The following is a 20711-nucleotide window of genomic DNA, read 5'->3' as shown; positions in this document are numbered from 1 at the left end:
ACACGGCCTCTACCTTGTATGGGCCCCACAAGATTTCACGATTCCGTCTACTTTCTAGATCAAGGGCATTGCGGGCAGGACGATGAATGACTATCATTTGTTTGAAAAAATGATTCATTTGGTGCGGCCTTGGGTGCGGTTCATCTTGGCTATGAACAACATCGAAGGTTCCTTGGACCATTGATCCTCTCGCCCCTTCGTTTTTTCAAAAGGATCAGGCGTTTTACTAATATTGTCTTGATTTTATCGAGATATCACCTTACCTTTTTTTTTTAAAGGCAAGCTGGGGTTAGGCAGACCCCACCAGTTTTTATTCAACGTACCACTGGGTTTTGAACCTGCAACGCCCACCACATGGAGAAGTGCACTGACAGCTCGTACAATCCACAGGGATTGCAATATATTGCATATGAGGATATTTTCTATGCAGCCACACATTTCTCTAGCTGGAGACCATGCCCATCCCGAGAAATGCCAAGATGGATGGCTGTGTGGGCGATGCATGATGCATCGTCGCTGCATATTATGTGAACACTATTGCAAAATTCGTATAACCAAATTTTTTTTCCTTACATTTTTTATATATCATACATACCGAGATTGGCCAACATTTCCGAGAGAAACCCCAAGAACAAAATTTGTGACATAGTCAGAACCAGAGCCATGAACAACCAAATCTCATATAAATCCCAAGGGATTTGGCATCTAGACTTTGACGGGCAGTCTAGGTTCAAATCCCATGGGCATCACCCCCCTGTATAAGCCAAAGCTTGGTGACTCCCTGAGGTCGAGGGGTAAGCCCTCCGAGTTTTATGCTGACAGAACAGCGACTGTAAGTACGGCAGGCTGAGCCAGAGCGGCAGCTAGGTCTCTGCGCTTGGGGCAGTTTCTCCGAGTAAAAATAAAAAAAATATATATTTTTTGTTAAAATCAGTAACAATTAGTAAGTTTATGAAACATTAGAAACTCCTGCTGCAGCTGCAGCTGCTGCTGCCAATGTAGCGCAGAAAACTCGAACAATGTTGGCCTCATTTCATGGCATGCACGATTTCCAGAACATGATATAATTTGAAAAAAAAAAAAACTCGAGATCTCATACGTCAACCAATTTGAAAATGCTAAAATGAGCACTAGGGCATATAAGGGATTGCTACAAACTTATAATATTATACAATATATTTACTCACATATTTATCACAGCTTGGGCTGACTTACAGATCATGCCCATCCTTCAACACATTCATTATTGCCGAGCGGCTTCATGCATGGGAGCAGGGTTCTCAACTTTGTCATCTCACCGCTTACGTGAAATTCAATTACTCCAATTTTCATCATCATCGTCTCCATCATCGCTACCAACACAAGCCTGCTGTGTGAAAAATTGCATGAGCACCACTTTGAACAGCCTAGAAGACCAATTGTGACAACCTATTGCAAGCAATTTCTATAGGGTTAACCGCTCTAGCAAATAGAAGTCCAGGTTCCAAGCCTCCAACGCACAGAAATGGAGAGGAAAAAAGAAAAAGTGCAAATGAGCAAGAAGTTTGCTGAACCTGGCGGATTGCATTCACTTTCTCCAAAATGGCAGCAACGTTGATATTAGTTGTAGGTCTTGGCAAAACGAGGTTAGGCCTTGTCGCAGCTGTGCGCCTCAAGTTGAATGACTGGAAGTTTCACAACAATGGCAGAAGAAAATTTATTTAGGGACCCGTCTAGTACACAAAATCCATGAAAAACGATATAAAGAGCAATCAAAGGGAAGTGTTCCAGGGATAAATTATGAAACAAGTTTACAAGGATTCTGTGAGCCAGGTTTTGGGGCACTCACAAAAATGGAATTTGAATGTAGCAGATTAGTTCTTATGCCAAAAGTGTGTGTATGTGTGTGCACAGACATAGTGGGATCAAGTAATCTATGAATCATACATGACAGGATTAACACATCATGACATTCATGTGATCATTTAAATGTGCTCATGCTTTAAACATAAATTTTGTAGGTACTGTAGCAGTTGTAAAACTTAGGACATTAAGATGAACTAGCCATCATTATTGAACTTCATTTAATTTGTTAGGTTATCATTTTCCTCAAATAAGTCCCAATCCTATCATTAAACTGAAAACAATTTCCAGGTTTTTATGGAAAGATCCTTGTGATTTGGCTAACTATTCCAATATCATCCCTGCAGAGAGAGAGAGAGAGAGAGAGAGAGAGAGAGAGAGAGCATCCTCCTTCCTCCAAGATAGCATGATGGGAAAAGGGTCACTCAAAACATAACAGGCGAATGACTGAAGGCACACCAGATGGACAATGATAAGAACAATGGATGTGAGGCAGTCAAGTAGAGTTTAACCTAAGGGGTTTGGGCTTCAGATGGATAAAGATAAAAATGAAAGGTTAAAAGGAAATAGTTCTTCGTAAAGAAAAAGGGTATAAAGGTAAATTTGTCAATTTATCATGTCTACATTTGACTGTAGTTTATATGAGACAAAAATTAGTTTTTTTTCTTCTCAATGACGAGGAATCTACCTAGGAACAGGGTCACTTAATGCACCCAAGGCAAGCCACCAGTGTGATCGCAGGGCGAATCAATCCTGGGCAAGTTGGAAACCATTAAATAACAGTGGAATATTTTTCGAAAAAACAATAAGAGCAGAGCTTTCTTGCACTTGGAGCTTTGGCTGACCTAACTTTTTCACTACAGGGTGATTCATTATATAGATACTAGATAAAGTGCATGCATGAGACTTGGTGAAAAGAGGCAAACACAAGGTTGCCAGGAAGGGAAACAGAATTAGGAAGCGATCGGGCAAGCGAAGCAGGAAGCAAGGACTTTCAAACTCAAATTTGGGAAGTGCACTTCTGTCAAAATGACTCTTGGCAGTACATACTAAAGCAGGACATTAGTGAGCCTGTAGAACCTACTGGAATAAACTTTTGGACTGTTTCTATTAGCATCCTTTTTTCTTCTTTGGTCCTATCCATTTAACGATCTAGAGGCCATATTCTGTCCTCTACTTCTAGAACTATGAAACAGAGTTAGCAAATATGATTTGTACATTGTTGTTTATTAAATTCTCAAAGTTTCTCTCAAGCTTTAAACATCAATTTCAAGGTCTAACCACATTAATACAAACACATGCTTAAATCCTCATTCAGAAAGATAAGAACATGAAATTTGTCAACATAATCTACACATATTCATGAAATTTCCAAAAATTAAAACTAAACTAGTCTTACAGAAATAGAAATGGCACAAACCTTGGCTCGTATTTCTTCTAGCAACATATCCCGTTCATCTGGCTGCTGCATACTTGCACTCCTGTTCAGTACTTTAGGTTGCTTCAACTGTATGTGTTGCATATAGTGTTAAAAGTTAAAACAACAAAATTTAAGGCGGTAAGAAATCAACACATGAAAAGGAGATAAAAACCAAAAACATAGGGAGATTACCTTGCTCTTGCCATGGGAAGAAATAGATTCAATTAGAGACGTTGGTACAGGAGGCTTGGATTGACAAAGATCTACAGCTTCTAAATCCCGCACATCCTTTGGCTGACTGACAGAAACAAGGGAACAGGTGTCTTGATCCTGTACTGAACAAACTGGGACTTTTGTGTGCTTCCATTGTGGTGGAGGTGAGGGAGAGGGCAGCATCGCTGCAACGGCATTAGGCAATACGGAATCCAAAGGTTGCTTTTGCCCTGAATCTTTCTCTTGCAATTGAATTTGAGAATTCTGAAGTCCATAAGCAGAAAGATCTATTGATTCAGCTGCCGAGCTTTTTCTTGATTTTGAACAGTCATACCTTACATCCTGGGTCTCATATTGACAGTTTGGTTCAACAATGTGATTACTTGTTTCCTCAAGCCCTATGGAACTAGAAATTGAGGCAGCTGAGGAAATTCTACGTAAACCATCATATAAGTCATCTTTGATTCCATTTATTTCATTATGCTCCCACTGTTCTGAGTTCGACTCCGACTCCTGACTAAAAATATCCTCTGAGAAGTTGAGAGATGGCTTGCAGAATGTATCATCATCTGAATCAATTTCACTGTCCACTTGTTTCGACATTACTGATTCTTCAAACAAAGGCATGCCCTGGGAGGTCCGGCAACTCGAAGAAAGAAAACTAAGTTCACCACCGGTTCCTTTCTCACCAATTTCCCTTAGTGGAATGATGGGCTCAGGAAGCCAACAAAGAGATGGGGAAAGGGCATCTTTAATGCCTTCAGGAAGATTATGCCCAACAGGGAAGTCCAGTTTCAGTGAGGAAGCCTCCAGGTCATTAATAGGGTGAAATGATATCTTCATGTGCTCCAATGGAGGAGACGAACATCCAGAACAAAGTGAATTGGCAGAATCTGAATTTCTTGGGGATCCTAGTTCACTATTTGGTTGCACAATACATGTAGATTTGGAATCAATGTTCGCATAAGAGGGCTGATCAATTTTTTCAGCCTTTTGTTGTTTTGGCTTGTCAGGCATTGTATCAATAGGAACAGCTCTGTCTGACAACTTCAAAGCACTGTTACTCCTTGACTTTTCATATGATTCAAGTTGACCAACCAATGGTTCCCATTGGAAACCATTTATCAGACATCCATCACTAGGAATGGATACAGTGGATTGGACCTCTGTGTTGGAAAGTACTGGTAGTTCACTTCCAGAAAATAAAATATTTGCTTCCTCTAGCCTCATTCTGTTAGCATTATCATAATCCTCAAACTTCACAGATGATTCAGCCACAGAAGAATCCTGGGAGATTTGCTCAAATAACCCATCATATTGCCGTGCATGATGATTATGAAACTTATCAGCGTGCAAGTCAACCAGGTAAGTTGCTTCTTGAACCAACTCATTGCTATGCAGCTCACTGACATCAGCGTGGGTTACAGGTAACCCATTTAATTCTCTTCCTGATTTGGGCTTCTGTGGTTGTTCCATGGCACCACAAATTTTGTTCAGTGACTCGACATCATGTGACTTTGAAAGATCAGAGTGGATAATTGCATGAGACTCATATCCATGTGTCTCATAACCAGCTTCAGAAGCCTTAGTTGTTGCACTAAAATCTGGAGGCTTTGATGGTTCAACCCCCAAAAGACCACCATTAGTCCAGAAGTTCACGGAGGTTGATTGAGAGAACTTAACCAAAGTTGATTCTGTGGAAATGCATGAATCAGTGAGAGCAATTTTAATTGATGTTGTTTGTTTATCAGGAACCACATGTCCAGCTGTATTCTCATCCTCAATAGAACTGGAAATGGTTTCTTTTGTCATTTCAACATCAAGTGCAGTGTAGACTTCATTTTCAAACATATCAAGGACAGGACTTCTAGGAACATTATTGTCTGTAAGGTCAACTTGGGAGAAACGACCAGGTAATTCTTTGTTTATTAAACTGGTAGGTACACTAGGAATTTTAACATCAGAATGGCCTGAAATGCAAGGAGGATGCTCTTGCTTGTCAGCTCCTGATTTAAGCCATGTTTCTGTACAGGCAGACTGGATGTCGAGGACATGACTTCTAGGAACATTATTGTCTGGAATATCAACTTGGGAGAAACCTTCAGATAATTCTTTGTTTAATAAACTGGTAGGTATACTGAGAGTTTCAACATCAGAATGGCCTGAAATGCAAGGAGGGAGCTCTTGCTTGTCGGTTCCTGATTTCATCCCTGGTTCTTGATGAGCAGACTGGAACACCACTTCTTGTTTCAGCACCCTACATTCAGAATCTGTCTCAACCTCTGATTCCATGGTGTTAAGTGCATCCACATAATTGTCTGGCTCACTAGCTACATCATTATCCTGGCTTTCACCAGAACATGACTCTGGTTTTTTTTCATCATCAACCGGTAACTCACATTGATTTATATTTCCAGAGTTAAATCGGCTCACCTCTGAGGTGGATTTGGAAAAATCTGACGTTCTATCCTCCATATCTTGATTCCCATCCTTCAGAACACCGATACCTGAACTAGTGGCAGGTCCCACTACTTCAGTCTTCTCATCCCAAGTAACAGGTGGTGACTCAGCTTTGCTTCCCCTGTGCAACGATTCATGCAGAAATTTGTTTTCTACATCTGATATAGCTTGATCATCAGAATTAACGGAACTCCCAACATTAATGCACTGTGTGTTCAGAAGTGAAGAAGCTAATTCATTGGGTTCTGTATTTCCAGGTTCAGATGGCACAAGCAAATGTTCCATGTAGCTTTTCTTGGTTCTCGGGGTAAACGATAGGGATCGGCTTTCTTTCTTGAACTTAGATTTCACATCATATGTTGATATATCCTCAGCATGGTGGCTTTGCTCATCAAAATCCAAGGAAGTATAAAGCATTCTGCAATAATAACGTGTTCTCAAACTCCTATAGGTTATCACACGCACACACACACACACACACACACACACACACACACACACACACACACACACACACACACACACACACACACACGTATGCAACATAAATGAAAGCATACCTGCGTGACAATGAGCCAGAATCCAATGCTTCTCCAGTTCTCTGTCTTCTTGATTTTTTCTGAAGGAAAAAAGAAATCAAAACACAAGAAAATGCAACATCATAGCTATTATACTTGCAAAGTTGCAAGATATTGTCTAATTTCCTAGCAACTAGGAGGGAGATAAGAACTTACAATGAATAAAGAGCCTAAGGCATAAGCTAGAAGATAAACAGCTAATAGCAAACACTAATCCATGCTAATTTCACATTGTCTCCCCCACACCCCCACACCCCCCAAAAAAAAGGCTTTGCAATACCATGGCCAAGCAGGATCCAGAGTTCCACTAAAATCAAGTTAAAAAATATTAAAACTATATCATCAAGAAGTGCATGGTCAATGATCATGACATCATCATCATAGAGTGCGTTATGAATTAAATATTAAGGTAGAAATCTAAAAGTCATCAAAAAAATAGATAGAACAAATACATACCAATTAAAATAGGAAAACAAATTCTCTAAGCTAGAAGCTATTTCAAAACCAAACTTTCAGTATTTTATCTGTCCCCAAGGTCTAAAAACATAGCCAATGCAAAACACTGGGTTCATGATTATTTCATATTAATTTCACTGTAATTCTATTGTATTATTATGCCTCAAACAAGTTTATTTCCTAAATCTGTAAGAGACACATTCTCATACTTCAGTAACATCATTTTGCTGTATAAAAGAGCGCAACTGGTTGATTCAAGGCCGTATATTATTGATAACATTAATCTATGCATACAAAACCTTAGTAAGAAAGAGTTCTTAGTAAACTGTAAGCAACGTGAAGTAATACCATTTTGTTCTTTCCACATTATGGATATTGTATACCTTGTTTTTAAGGATTTTCTTTTCCCGTTTAACCTTCTCTGCTTTCATTAGTTCTGAGGAAGCCCATTCCATCTTAAAGAATGATGGGTCTGAATAACGTTTTAAACAGGCACCAGCACCAGCAACATCAAACCTGACATGAGAAAATGCCTTCAGCAAATGTGTTCGTCCACCCACACATGAATGCATTGAAAGGCAAATAGAATAAATACAAAAGCAGCAAGTAACAAGAAGTGTACTTGTCAAGCAGGAATAGACGAGGTGGACCACGACATTCTTCATAAGAATCCATAAGAAACCCAGGCAGATCACCTCGAGTCAGGTGATTTTGTTCTGTTCGGACACTAACGTGCCAGTCAGAACCTGTAAAAGTATTTTCCATAAGATGTCAATGATGAGCAGTAAAGCAACATAATATGGGATCATAAAGAACAGACTATCCAAATGAAGAATGTTTTGATTCCTATGGCATGATAAAAAGATCAGCAGGCAATTTCCTTTTGTACTAAACAGAAAAACAATTTTATCTATTGTATGACAATGAAATCTGATCTCTGTGGTATTAAAACATTCAGAATGAAGTGGACGGGTATGTCTTCACTGACATCACTGCTGACAAAGGTGTGGTCCTTGGAGAGACTTTTTGGTAGACAAAGAAATCAAATTTATTTTACAAGCTTGAACACCAACAATTTGGCAAAGGTAGATGGTTTAGCCAGAGACATTCCAATAGAGTTGTTTATGGTGAATGATTTGACTGATCGCCATTTCAATCAATGGATTCCTGCCAGTGCCAGATTTGTGGTTGCATCTACTGATTACCAAAATGATTGGCCTTCAGAAAAGAAATAAGAGAACCGTAACAAAAGACACAAACACACACCACACATGAAAGAAATAGAAAGAGACTATCACTATTTGTAGTATATTTCATCTGATGTTGAATGTTAGAAGACATTCATCTTGTTCTTAATAGCTACAGAAAGACCAAAACCACCACAGAGAAAGAATATCTTTACCAACCTCATGTCAATTTGGATATGTATCTTCTCATGCCCACTTATTATCTTTCCTACATTCTCGTGGATGTACAATACCATGCATACATAGCAACGGAAGGCCTATTTAATATATAAGTTACATTATTTACTCTGTATCTTGATCAAATGTTCCTTTATCTTTATCTGACTGTGTTTGTTTATATATATATATATATATATATATATATATATATATATATATATATATATATATATAGGGGAATGAAAACCTCCCCAATGGAAATTTTTTGGTATTTTTTTTTAATTCTGACCGTACATATGTATTCAGCATGATTGATTACTATAAATCGACACTTGGATCATGAATTTTGGATAGAAAAAATGGCATTTGGAGACTCAAAAATTTATGAAATTTGTACACCGTTAATTTTGAAACTTATAAAAAACTATCCATGCATCGGAATCAAATGCTCCAAGAACTGATTCCTATAAAAACAAGCATATAGATCACAACTGTACGGTAGGAATTTTGAAAAAAAAACACCAAAAATCCAATAAAACGTCCATTGGGGAGGTTTGGGAGGGTTTTCTATTGGGGAGGTTTTCATTTCCCTATATATATATATATATATATATATATATATATATATATATATATATATATATATATATATATATATATATATATATATATATAACATAGCAATAATATAACAGTCAATTCAAAAATTGAAAAATTGTGCACAGTATTTCATACCAGCTTCTGCAACAGCAAACTCATCTAGTTTATTGGATTTATTCAAGCGAGTTTAATTCCACATAGCTGTTTGGTATTGTACTACCGAGTAGTGCTTATTTACATGATTACAATCTCCCTTCTGTGAAGGTGCATGTGTTTCCAAGGTCTGGTTTATGTTAATGGTTCTTTGATTAAGCCCATGTCTTTGATTAGTGTTGAGAATAGGTGGTTTTAGGTTAAGTTCTCTTATATTAGAGGTTTTCTGAAATTTTGTTCTCATAAGGACTTAGATGTAATTTTTCTTTTTTGCCTCTCTCTATTTAATATAGAGAGAAGCCCTAATCTAATTTAACGTGATTTAGTTTTCTGTGCAGCCGTCTCTCTCTCTCTCTCTCTCTACACAGGTGGCTGCTCCCTTCTACATGGTATCAAAACCCTCGATCTCGGGAGCGTGATCACGAAGAGGACTGATCTTCACCAACGAAAAAAAATTCAGACTGCGTGAAAATCAGGTTTGTTGTTGCACTAGTGTGGAAGATCTGATAACAGATCTGAGATGTTACCCAGATCTGTCGTCAGATCTAAGGATGGAGCTCCTGTCGTGATTTCCTGGAGCCGTAACCATTTCTTTTGAATCTGGTTTTTTTTTTCTCTCTTCATGGGTTTTTTTTTTGTCATCTCCTGTCGTGATTCTCTGGAGATTGACGAGTTCTTGCTGGTGCGTGCCTGCCGTGATTGACGAGTTCCTGTTGTTCCTGCTGTTTGGGTCACGCAGCAGGCTTCTGTGCTGCTGCGTGCCAGCCGTGAGCTGTTGGTTGTTCCTGCTGTTTGGGTCACGCATCAAGTTTCTGTGATACTGCGTGTCAGCCGAGATTGTCATGTTTTCTGTGCTGATTGCGTGTCTGCCGTGATTCTGGAATTTTTTTTCTGTGTTTGCTGCGTGTGATCAAGATATGATTGATCTATTTAATTGTCTTCTGAAGACTTATTGGCCGTTATGCTTTATATGTTTGGGGAACAACAGTTGTCGTGTTCATCTGTGTTGCAACTGAATATTATTGTTGGTCGTGGTGTGTTTGGGTGCAGCAATGGTCGTGACTCCCTGCTGTGTCGAGTTTTGTTTCGTGCTGTGTTAGTTTCAGCTATCCCTTTGTCGTGAAAGCAGCAGGAGTGATTACCTGTTGGTTGTGGGCTGTTTTCTTTTTTTGGAAACAGCAGGGCTGATTCCTTACCGTGTTGGAAAATTCTAGTGAGCAGTATGACTGAAAATTCGAAATGTGGTTCTAAAATGGAACAGATTGGGGAGTATAAGGTTTTTGCCAACCCCTTCTCGTATGGCTCTTCCGTAAGGTTGAATGAAACCAACTATGTCAGGTGGTCCAGAACTTTTATGACGTCGGTATCTGGTTATCGTCGAAAACACATTTTGTTGGAAGGCGAACCCACTGAGAAATTGGGAAAATATGTTACTTGAGATGAAGATAATGACATAGTTATGTCATGGATCATGAATAGTGTCGAACCCCATATTGCAGATGGATTGATCTACTATAATACAGCCAAACTGATGTGGGACAATCTTCGTGATACATACTCACAAGAAACGAATGTGAGTCGTATCCTGCAAGTCGAACAGGAAATATATAATTTGCAACAGGGAGATCAGACCTTGGCCCAGTACTATGCCTCTGTCAAAGCTGCGTTTGAAAGACTTAATGCTCACAGGCCTCTTTCTTGCTCGAAGCAAAAGGATCATCAAGAACAAACCATGGTTGCTCGTTTTCTTACAGGTCTTTCTTTAGATTTTTCTGTTGCAAAAGTTCAAATATTGACTGGATCAGATGTTCCCACTCTTGCTGATGCTTATAATCGTCTGAGTAGACTTGCGATCTCTCTGCCACAATCTCAGCCTTTGACTCAGTCATCTGCTCGTGTTGTCTCATCTAGTTATGGGCGTGGAAATATTCAGAATATCATATGACGAGGACGTGGACGTGGTATGGGAGGCAGAGGAAAGCTTCAATGTACATTATGTGGAAAATCTGGACATTTAGAAGATCGTTGCTGGGATAAGCATGGCCGGCCAACCTCTTCTTCATAAAAGTCATATACTCCTAAAGCAAATGTGACTACTATCGAGGCAACAAATGTACAAAAGAATATCGCTGAAAATAAAAGTAGTATCACCCTTAGTCGTGCGGAATATGATGAGTTGATAGCTCTTCGACCTTTGAGTTTCACTTCTCCTGTAGTTGTTGTTGCATATTCAACCGAAAATCATCTTCATCCGACTGATAGTAAGTGGGTTATTGACTCTAGTGCATCCAGACATTTATGTGGAAATTCACGTGTTTTTTCAGATCTAAAGGATATTAAGGCTCAGCTTGGAGTCTCCTTAGCCGATGGGAGCTCCTCCCCGGTTGTTGGTCAGGAAAATATTTCTATATCCTCCTCATTACAGTTGAAAAATGCTCTTCATGCTCCAAACTTTCCTCAAAGTTTAATCTCTGTTAGTTGCCTTGTAAAAGAACAAAACTGTAGAGTAATATTTGATCCAATGGGTTGTCATTTTCAGGATTTGCTAACGGGGAAGAAGATTGGTGGAGGCTATAAAGAAAATGGAATTTACTACCTACATCATCCAATGGGTACTGTTCATGCTGCAGTGGAACATTCATTCAGTCCTGTTCAGTGGCATCGTCGTCTTGGTCATCCTTCATTGTCAAAGCTTCGGCCGGTCTTTCCTCAGATTCCTTCCACCACATCATTTCAGTGTGAAGCATATCAGTTGGGCAAGCATCATCGAAGTTCGTTCCCTTCGAGTCAGAGTCAGTCTAGTAATAAAGTTTTTGAACTTCTTCATGCAGATGTATGGGGTCCTAGTAAGATTCCTACTAGGACTCAGTGTCATTATTATCTTGTTATTGTTGATGGTTTCTCTAAGTTGTCATGGGTATTTTTAATAAAAGAACAATCTGAAGTTCCAAGTATTATCAAATCCCTAATTCTTGAAATAAAAACTCAATTTGAATCTATTGTCAAGATTGTTCGCACTGATAATGCTCTCGAGTTTAAATCAAAAGGTCTGTTACAATTTTACCAAGATCATGGCATCCAACCCTAAACTTCCTGTGCCTATTCATCTCAACAAAATGGGGTGGCTGAGCGAAAACATCGGCACCTCCTTGATGTTGCCAGGACCATTATGATTCAATCCAATGTTCCTGCGTTATACTGGGGTGATGCGATTACCACTGTTTGCTATCTGATCAACCGCATGCCTTCGTCTTTTATGGGTGATCAAATTCCATTACATATCCTAAAACCTAATGCTTCACTTTTTTCTTTATCACCAAAAATATTTGGATGTGTTTGTTTTGTACACAAACTTGGCCCTGACCGTGATAAATTAGCCGCTCAAGCTACAAAATGCATATTTATCGGTTATCCAAAAAATCAAAAGGGCTATCGATGTTATGATCCTATTTCTCGTCGAGAGTATGTCACTGCGGATGTATCTTTCCTGGAATCCTCTCCATATTACTCTATTTCTGGTTCCCTGCTGCAGGTTGATCCAGCTGAGTCTTTTTCATTACCTATACCTCCTTTTCCTTTGGAATCTGTGCCTCATTACCGAACCAAACTTCATCCTCCTTCAGATTTAATAATCCTCCATTGGTATATGTGCGTAGAGCTCCACTTCCGCAAGAGCCTTCATCTTCTTCTTCTCCTGAGGTAAGTTCTACTGACAATCGTGATCTTCAGGATGATGATAACAGGTCTATTGCTCTACGAAAGGGGACACGACAATGTACCTTATATCCCATATCTCATTTTGTCTCCCATGCCAGAATTGAACATCAGATGAAGTCTTTTATTTCAGCCTTATCTGCTGAAACTATTCCTCTGAACTATCAACAGGCAGAACTTGATACTCGCTGGAAGCTGGCTATGCAAGAAGAAATGACAGCTTTAGTATCTCAGCATACCTGGGATCTAGTTGATTCCCCAGCAGATGCTAACATTGTTGGATGTAAATGGGTATATACAATAAAGTACAAATCTGATGGTTCTATTGAAAGGTACAAGGCCAGATTAGTCGCGAAAGGGTATACTCAGACATATGGAATTGACTTCTTTGAAACTTTTTCTCCTGTTGCACGGATGGGTATCATCCGTCTTGTTCTCTCAGTAACTGTTCAGCATGGTTGGAGCTTGTGCCAATTAGATGTGAAAAATGCATTTCTATATGGGGATCTATCTGAGACCGTTTACATGCAACAACCTCCAGGATTCGAGGTTAAGGGGGAGTGTCAGAAGGTGTGTAGATTGAGAAAGGCGATTTATGGCTTGAAACAAAGTCCTCGTGCATGGTTTCAAAAATTGTTTGAAGTGATGTCAAGCTTTGGCTTTAATAGATCAGCAGCAGATCATACACTTTTTATAAAGAAAACTAGCTCTGGCATAGTTGTTATGGTGGTATATGTGGATGACATCATTCTTACAGGAGATGATGTGAAAGCTATTGAAGCCACAAAGGCTCATCTTCAAAAACACTTTGTTACAAAAGACCTTGGTTCACTCAGGTATTTTCTGGGTATAAAAGTTGCTAGAAGCCGTGAAGGGATGGTTTTGTCTCAACGGAAGTATGTTCTTGACTTATTAAAGGAAACGGGCATGTTGGGAGCTAAACCAGCAAATATTCTCATGGACCATAAAGTTCAGTTGTTTGAAGAAGGGTCAAAACCAGTTGATAGCAAAAGTTATCGCTCCCTAGTAGGGAAGTTATTATACGTAACTGTGACCAGGCCGGATATTGCTTTAGCAGTAAGCAAAGTTAGCCAGTTTATGGACAAACCAACTGAGATACACTGGAATGCAGCCATAATGATTCTCAGATATCTAAAATCCTCTCCTGGAAAGGGGTTATTGTTCAGGAAAGGTGGAACTCTGGAGATAGTAGCCTATTCTGATGCTGACTATGCTGGATCTGTAGTAGATAGAAAGTCTACCACAGGATTCTGTGTGTTTTTTGGAGACAACTTGATTTCATGGAGAAGTAAGAAACAAAATGTGGTTTCCAGGTCGAGTGCAGAATCAGAATATCGGGCTATGGCCTAAACAGCTGCTGAATTGATATGGTTTCGCACTGTTCTTCATGATCTCCAGGTGAAGGTTTCCTCTCCAATGACCATGATGTGCGATAACAAAGCGGCAACATATATAGCAAACAATCCTATCTTTCATGAGAGAACAAAGCACATTGAGGTTGATTGCCACTATGTAAGAGATATGATTCAAGCTGGTCATATCACTACCAAATACCTAAAGTCGGAAGACCAAGTTGCAGATATGTTTACAAAGCCTCTTGCTAGGCCAAAATTCTCAAAATGTTGTGACAAGCTGAGCATGATTGATATCTATGCTCCAGCTTGAGGGGGAGTGTTGAGAATAGGTGGTTTTAGGTTAAGTTCTCTTATATTAGAGGTTTTCTGAAATTTTGTTCTCATAAGGACTTAGATGTAATTTTTCCTTTTTGCCTCTCTCTATTTAATATAGAGAGAAGCCCTAATCTAATTTAACGTGATTTAGTTTTCTGTGCAGCCGTCTCTCTCTCTCTCTCTCTCTCTCTCTCTCTCTCTCTCTCTCTCTCTCTCTCTCTCTCTACATGTGGCTGCTCCCTTCTACAATTAGCCTATTGTAATTGTGCTTTATCAGCATCCCCTGTTCCCATTGTTGTGAAATCATGTTGTAACCTGTAATATCTATCATACTCCATCCTTAAATATCTTAGAAAATATTGATTAAGCAAACCCATTGAATCACATAACACAAACTTATCATATTTTTTACACAAATCACATTAAATGTGTCTATACCACACAAAAATCATAACATAAAGTAGAATGTACCAGAATTTTTGCTTAAATAATAAAAAACTGCTCCCACAAAAAGGAAAAGAAGATTTTTTTTTCTTTTTTTCCTAACCATTTTATTTCTTATTAATAAAAATAAGGAACTAAGTGAATTTTTATGGTTCCCCTTTTTTTTTGCAGCCCATTCTGTTTAAATCTGATGCTACATCCTTTGCATCAAACATATTGTCTAAAAATTAAGAAAAGAATTTCCCCAAAACCAAATTCCTAACCCTGGTATGTCAACAAGATGCACACAGATCACCCAATTTATGTGGTTGGCTTTCATAGACTTTCCTTTGGTGAGCAAAGAATTTGATTAATTCTGGGATGATTTATCTATGTCAATGATTTATGGTTCCCTCTGTTCCCAGCAAGATGTTTTAGATGACCTGTAGTAAGGTCCAGATATTATTGATACCACAGTCACAGATATAAACGATATTTTATAAACATCACGATAATGTCGCTGTAAATGCATATAACGATATTAAAGCAAAAAAACTTGCATTGTTTTGAAAATATCAAAAATTTATATATACATCATGATATTATCAGTTACTTTTAAAGTAAAATATTAGTAAGTATCAGGAGATAGTACATAGCTTAAAACCACACCTGCTGTGTAAGCAAAATGTATATGGCTAGTCTGAGCCAAAGCAGCCTTCTCAAGAGAAGGAAGGCCTGCCTCCAAATGTCGGATACGAACCATCATGTCCTGGCCTCTTGCAGCAGTGGCCATCACTTGGTCATGTAAATCATGAAAAATTTCAGCAGCAAACCTAGTCAAGAAAAAAGTAAAAAATAAATCTGATATTAGTCGTAGGCTCGTAGCACATTACCAATACGTGCCAAGGTGCATAAAGAAGTCACTATTATTTTAAACAATTATTCAGAAGGATGATTCAAGATTCAAAAGGACAGTTTCAAAACAGAATAGAAAGTATACAAAATAGTGACATATAAAAACTTCTATAATGAGACCCCCAACAATGAACAGATTGCAGTTACTGTGATTACAAAAGCATAAAAAAAAAACACATGGGTAATAGGATTGAAAAAACATGGGGATGCTACTGTATAGGAACAGAGAAACTAATTGACGATACAGAAGTAATAAATACAATTTTTGAAGGAAAACATAATATACACTCACTAAAATAAAGAGATCCAGAAATATAATTGATGTCAACATTGTTTACTAAATGCTTTCAGACCACTGAATACAGGCCATAGTGACTACTCAGGCTTCCTCAAAAGCCATTTGCAAGCTACATTTAAATTGTGCACTACAGGCATGAAGTTATGCATAAAATGCAGACATATCACAAGCCAAATGATCTCAAAGCTTCATGAATTTAAAACCACATATACAAATGGGGAAAAATGGGAAAAATAATAAAGATAATTAAATGTACTCACTAGACATGAGCATTACTAAAAAATTATCAGCACCGATAAACCTGCAATAAAATTAGCTAAACTTTACATACCACAGAAGACCACAGATCAAATCTACAAAAGGAAAGATGGAACTTAGTGTTCAGATGTGCATGTGCCCAAAGACAAGATCGATATTGAATAATCATGTTGACTGGGTTAGTTAGCAAAGCTTAAAAGAAATAAAATACTTTGTTGATTTGATTTAAATTAGATGTGAATCGTGATCAACCCTACTATCCCGAAAGGCACAAGTGGACTGTGCTTGTGCAAATTTTCGAGATAGCAACCAGTGGTGACAAATAATAACTGAAATTTTTTGGACAGTCCAGAGTCAAACTTCCAATACTTGAATCTGAAGATATCAAATGGGGTCATCAGAATAGTGTGTCAAGGTGGTTCTGTGGTATTTGGGATATCTTCCAGAAACCAGCCTGGTCATGGTCCTTTGCATGCTAGATTTTGTGTATACTTATAATATAAACACAAGGGAAAATGTATGAATTAGAGCAATCCCTTAGAAGCAGTTCATGGGGTATACATGCACACATTGGATTTGATTTTCGATCTAGATAAAGTTAACAGCCCCTGCTCCACCATTCGTTAATTTTTGTGGCATTGAGGGAAGAAGATAGTCCAGAAAACAAGATGAATTGTAAGATAAGGCACATTCAAATACGTGAAGCTATTAGTGAGAAAACCTACATCTGACAAAATACAAGCAGGGGTCAACCATCAAAAACCACAAGTACGGGCTAGTGAAGGGACCCAAGAAAGAAAGACATCTCGAAAAGCAAGGTTCACTATATATATATATATATATATATATATATATATAGAGAGAGAGAGAGAGAGAGAGAGAGAGATTGGTTCCTCCTAACAGTAGGAGGGTGTGGACGGTCTAAAATTTTCATTTTTTCGATACTTCTTACGATCACTACAGATGTGATCTCCGTCAACTCGGCTTTTTTAGTAGGAATCAGCTTTTGAATCATCTGATTATGACATGTGAGCAGGTCTTTATATGGATTAAAAAATCAATGGGTCAAAATTTTTATAAAACTTAAAGCTCATAAAAACATATTTTTACACATCTGTGGGCTCTGATTTATCAAACATGGCTTGGAACATTGAAAATCAGTAGTGTCTACACCTTATGAACAGTTAGGAGGATCCAATTCCTTTATATATATAAGGTTGATCTAATGTTCTGACCAAAAAGTGCCACACATCCTAGGAAGTCTAGCATATAGTATGACCTAATTGTACTTTCATTTATCGCAATTTGAGTCACTGTCTCCTAGACATCATACAAGAGGTGCTAACCTCTCTGGTAATTCTCTTGCACCATAAGCAGCTTCATGGCCCCCTTCAGACAAAAAAAATCCATCCAAATATTTTCTCTTTTTTTTGCACTTCTTTTCACAATCTTTTAGAAGCAACATTGTACTCTATAAATTAAGTCATCAACTGCATTCGCAGTGATTCAGTCAAGACTAATGATGTGACTAAACAAATGAACACAATACTGCTGTGAGGAAACAAGTGGTGATGGGCCTGTAGCCATTCGCACTAAGTCATCAAACCAAATTTTGTCAATATCCGTTTCAGACCTGATTGATTCAGACTCGAACTGAATCGAGCTGAATTGGTCATTTTTTTAATTTAAAAAATTCATTGAAAATTATAAAATTAAAGAAAATATTAAAAAAAGGCCAGAACCAGCTCTTTCAACCCTGATTCAGCCCAAATCAGCCGATTTAGTCTGAATCGGGGATGAATACTCCGATTCGATGTGAATCATACAGATAACATTGATCAAACGAACTTTGGCTCCGTTACCTTTAAATTGTTGTTTCACTTTTCCTTTTTATTCTAATCTGAAAATATCATCAATGTCGATCAAATGAAACAACATGGAGTGGGTGATATGACCTCAATAAGAACAATAGCACTTTCCAAATTTCAACTATGGCAGGCCCAAGGTGAAAACGTGATATCTTCTAAATCAGCCACGATCATAAACAAATTTCACATACTAAATGCTCTATATTGAGTTATAACTCTGTGATTTACTCAATTTGAGATTTGAATTCACATAAGAAACTCTCAATGTTCCAATTAAAAACTTTGTAAATTAAATCATAGTTTAAACCATAAAACACCTCCATCAACAAACATAGAGCATCTAAACTCATAATTTCAAACTACATTGGGATCAATTCCTCGTGTTCTGGTCAAATAAGGTAGAATGTATCCAAAACGATGGCCATAAAAGCAGGAATCTGTGAAATTTCAAGAATTCTGTAGCGATTACACTTGAAATGGGAAGCAGTTTCGACACTAATTCACGGATGTCATAAAAATCCTTCGATCCATGAATCTCAAATCCAGGTAGAAAAGTAACAAAAACTTCAAATCCAGAAAGGAAAACGAGTAATTCTGCAAAACAGATAGGGCTTGGAAAACTCACTCGGCAAGATCGCCTAGCTGCCGGAGGACCCCGATGAGTCCGGCTACGGCGACGCCCTCGAGGAGAGCCCTCGGGTCATCTTTCTGCGCCGTCCTGTAGACGTCAGGATCTCCCAATCCGTACTCGTTCCTCACCTCGAACCGGACCAGAGGCATGGCGTCTCCTTCTCAGCAAACACTAAGAGACAGAGCGCGACGCAAGACTGCTCTTCCTTCTCCCTTACGAGCACATCCTACTTCTCTCAGCGAGCTCCAGAGAGGCTCACTCTGCGAAAACCTAGCGAGAGTCGGCTTCTTCTCTTCTCCTCCTCCTTCTTGCGAGCTTTTTGCCTTCTGCGAGCTCGGAATTGAGTCTTCACCGAAATCAACACGTCCGAGAGCTCGAAATCGAACTCTCATGGAGATCGACGCTTTCAGAGAGCTCGGAATCGAGTCTTAAGGAGATTCATGCTCTCAGAGAGCCTGGAATCGGACGCTCGAGGAGATCGATGCTTTCTGAGAGCTCCAAATCGACACTTCACGGAGAGTCTTGCCTTGAGAGAGCTCGGAATCGAGCCTTCTTGGAGATTGATGCTGCGGGAGAGCTCAGAATCGAGTCTTCTTGGAGATTGATGCGCTGAGAGAGCTAAGAATCGCGGATTCACGGAGAGTGCTGCTTCAAGAGGGCTCAGAATGGAGCCTTCTTGGAGATTGATGCTCTCAGAGAGCTCGGAATCGAATCCTCGTGGAGTCAAGTGGTTGCACAGAACTTTGAGTCCAGTGTTAATGGGGAATCGAACCCTGTCCCTCTCCCTCGCTCTCTGCCTGTATTTGTGCAACTGAACTTGGTCGTCTGTTCTAGAGAGATCGGGAGAGAGCTTTCATGGCGGGTGGAGATTTGGCGATCGACGCTCTCACCGCACCTAATCCCGCACTCACTCACTCTCTCTCTCTCTGTGAAACACACCGTTGCCAGCTCTTCAAGTAAACTCCAGAAAGGTAATTATCAACAGAGCATGTTTTACTTTCTCATTAACGAAAATGCCCCTCACTTGTAGCAAAATACCGTGCGCTCAGCGGTCTAGTGGATTTTTTTTTTTAAAGGCAAGCTGGGGTGAGGCTAGGCGGATCCCACCAGTTATTATTCAACGTACCACTGGGTTGAACCTGCAACGTCCCACCACGAAGAGACGTGCACTGACAGCCCCTACCAACCACGGGGAGCCCCGTTGGTAGCCATCTAGCGGGTTTGGCAAAAAGAAACTTACCATTATGGCCGTGAGTGAGTTCGTAGTCGAGGAAGCTCACCATGATGGTTTGGTAACCTTGGTTCTGTTCTCGTACGGATATCAAACGGTTCGGGTTTGGGTGACTATCCGATTTGTTAAGAGCAAAGAAGCATCTAATTACCAATCTGAATCGGATTCAGTTTACATCTGGATTGAAATATGAACCTAAGGGATATTCGAATCCAGATTTTTTTATGCAAAAGTTGTATTCTAGCTGCTATTTTGACCTGGTAAGATACGGATTTAGTGATACTTTTTTCATCTAGATTTGAATCAGATCCAATTTGAGACCTTGTAAGATAGTGGTGCTGGTCGGATGTAGCCAATACCAAACCCGGCTGGTCCTTAAACCAAGTTTCCAACTTGGGGTGGGGGAGAGGGTTTTTTCAATTAACTAAGTTTTGGCAAACAAAAATAGTTTTAAAACCAGGTTTTAGTGTCACCCAAACGACACCAAAACTTGGGCTTTTTGTTCAAAACCTAATTTAAAACTGGCTTTTGGGTATCGTCCAAACCTTACCTAA

The 20711-nt window shown here is 39.0% G+C and overlaps 1 protein-coding gene across 2 annotated transcripts; it reads right to left on the bottom strand.

Moving 5' to 3' along the window:
• Positions 1–1003: 1003 nt before the first annotated feature.
• Positions 1004–19714, bottom strand: LOC149836597 (SCAR-like protein 2). 2 transcript variants are annotated; one of them, XM_090007049.1, is made up of 9 exons: positions 18921–19714; positions 15626–15789; positions 7592–7715; positions 7353–7485; positions 6496–6554; positions 3455–6353; positions 3263–3349; positions 1554–1664; positions 1004–1366 (listed from the first exon to the last, which is right to left on the bottom strand). In XM_090007049.1, the coding sequence occupies exons 1-9, from the start codon at positions 19073–19075 to the stop codon at positions 1313–1315; spliced, it is 3786 nt and encodes a 1261-aa protein (XP_089863175.1). In that variant the 5' UTR covers positions 19076–19714; the 3' UTR covers positions 1004–1312. The 2 variants fall into 2 exon arrangements, with proteins under 2 accessions (XP_089863175.1, XP_089863174.1); XM_090007048.1 differs by having other exon boundaries at positions 1120–1428.
• Between the last annotated feature and the right edge of the window lie 997 nt (positions 19715–20711).

The sequence above is a fragment of the Nuphar pumila genome, chromosome 5 (assembly GCF_984573655.1).
Source record: "Nuphar pumila chromosome 5, dmNupPumi1.hap1.1, whole genome shotgun sequence".
NCBI lineage: Eukaryota > Viridiplantae > Streptophyta > Magnoliopsida > Nymphaeales > Nymphaeaceae > Nuphar > Nuphar pumila.
The sequence above is the reverse complement of the archived record's forward strand: the minus strand, read 5'-3'. Positions and strand labels throughout refer to the sequence as shown.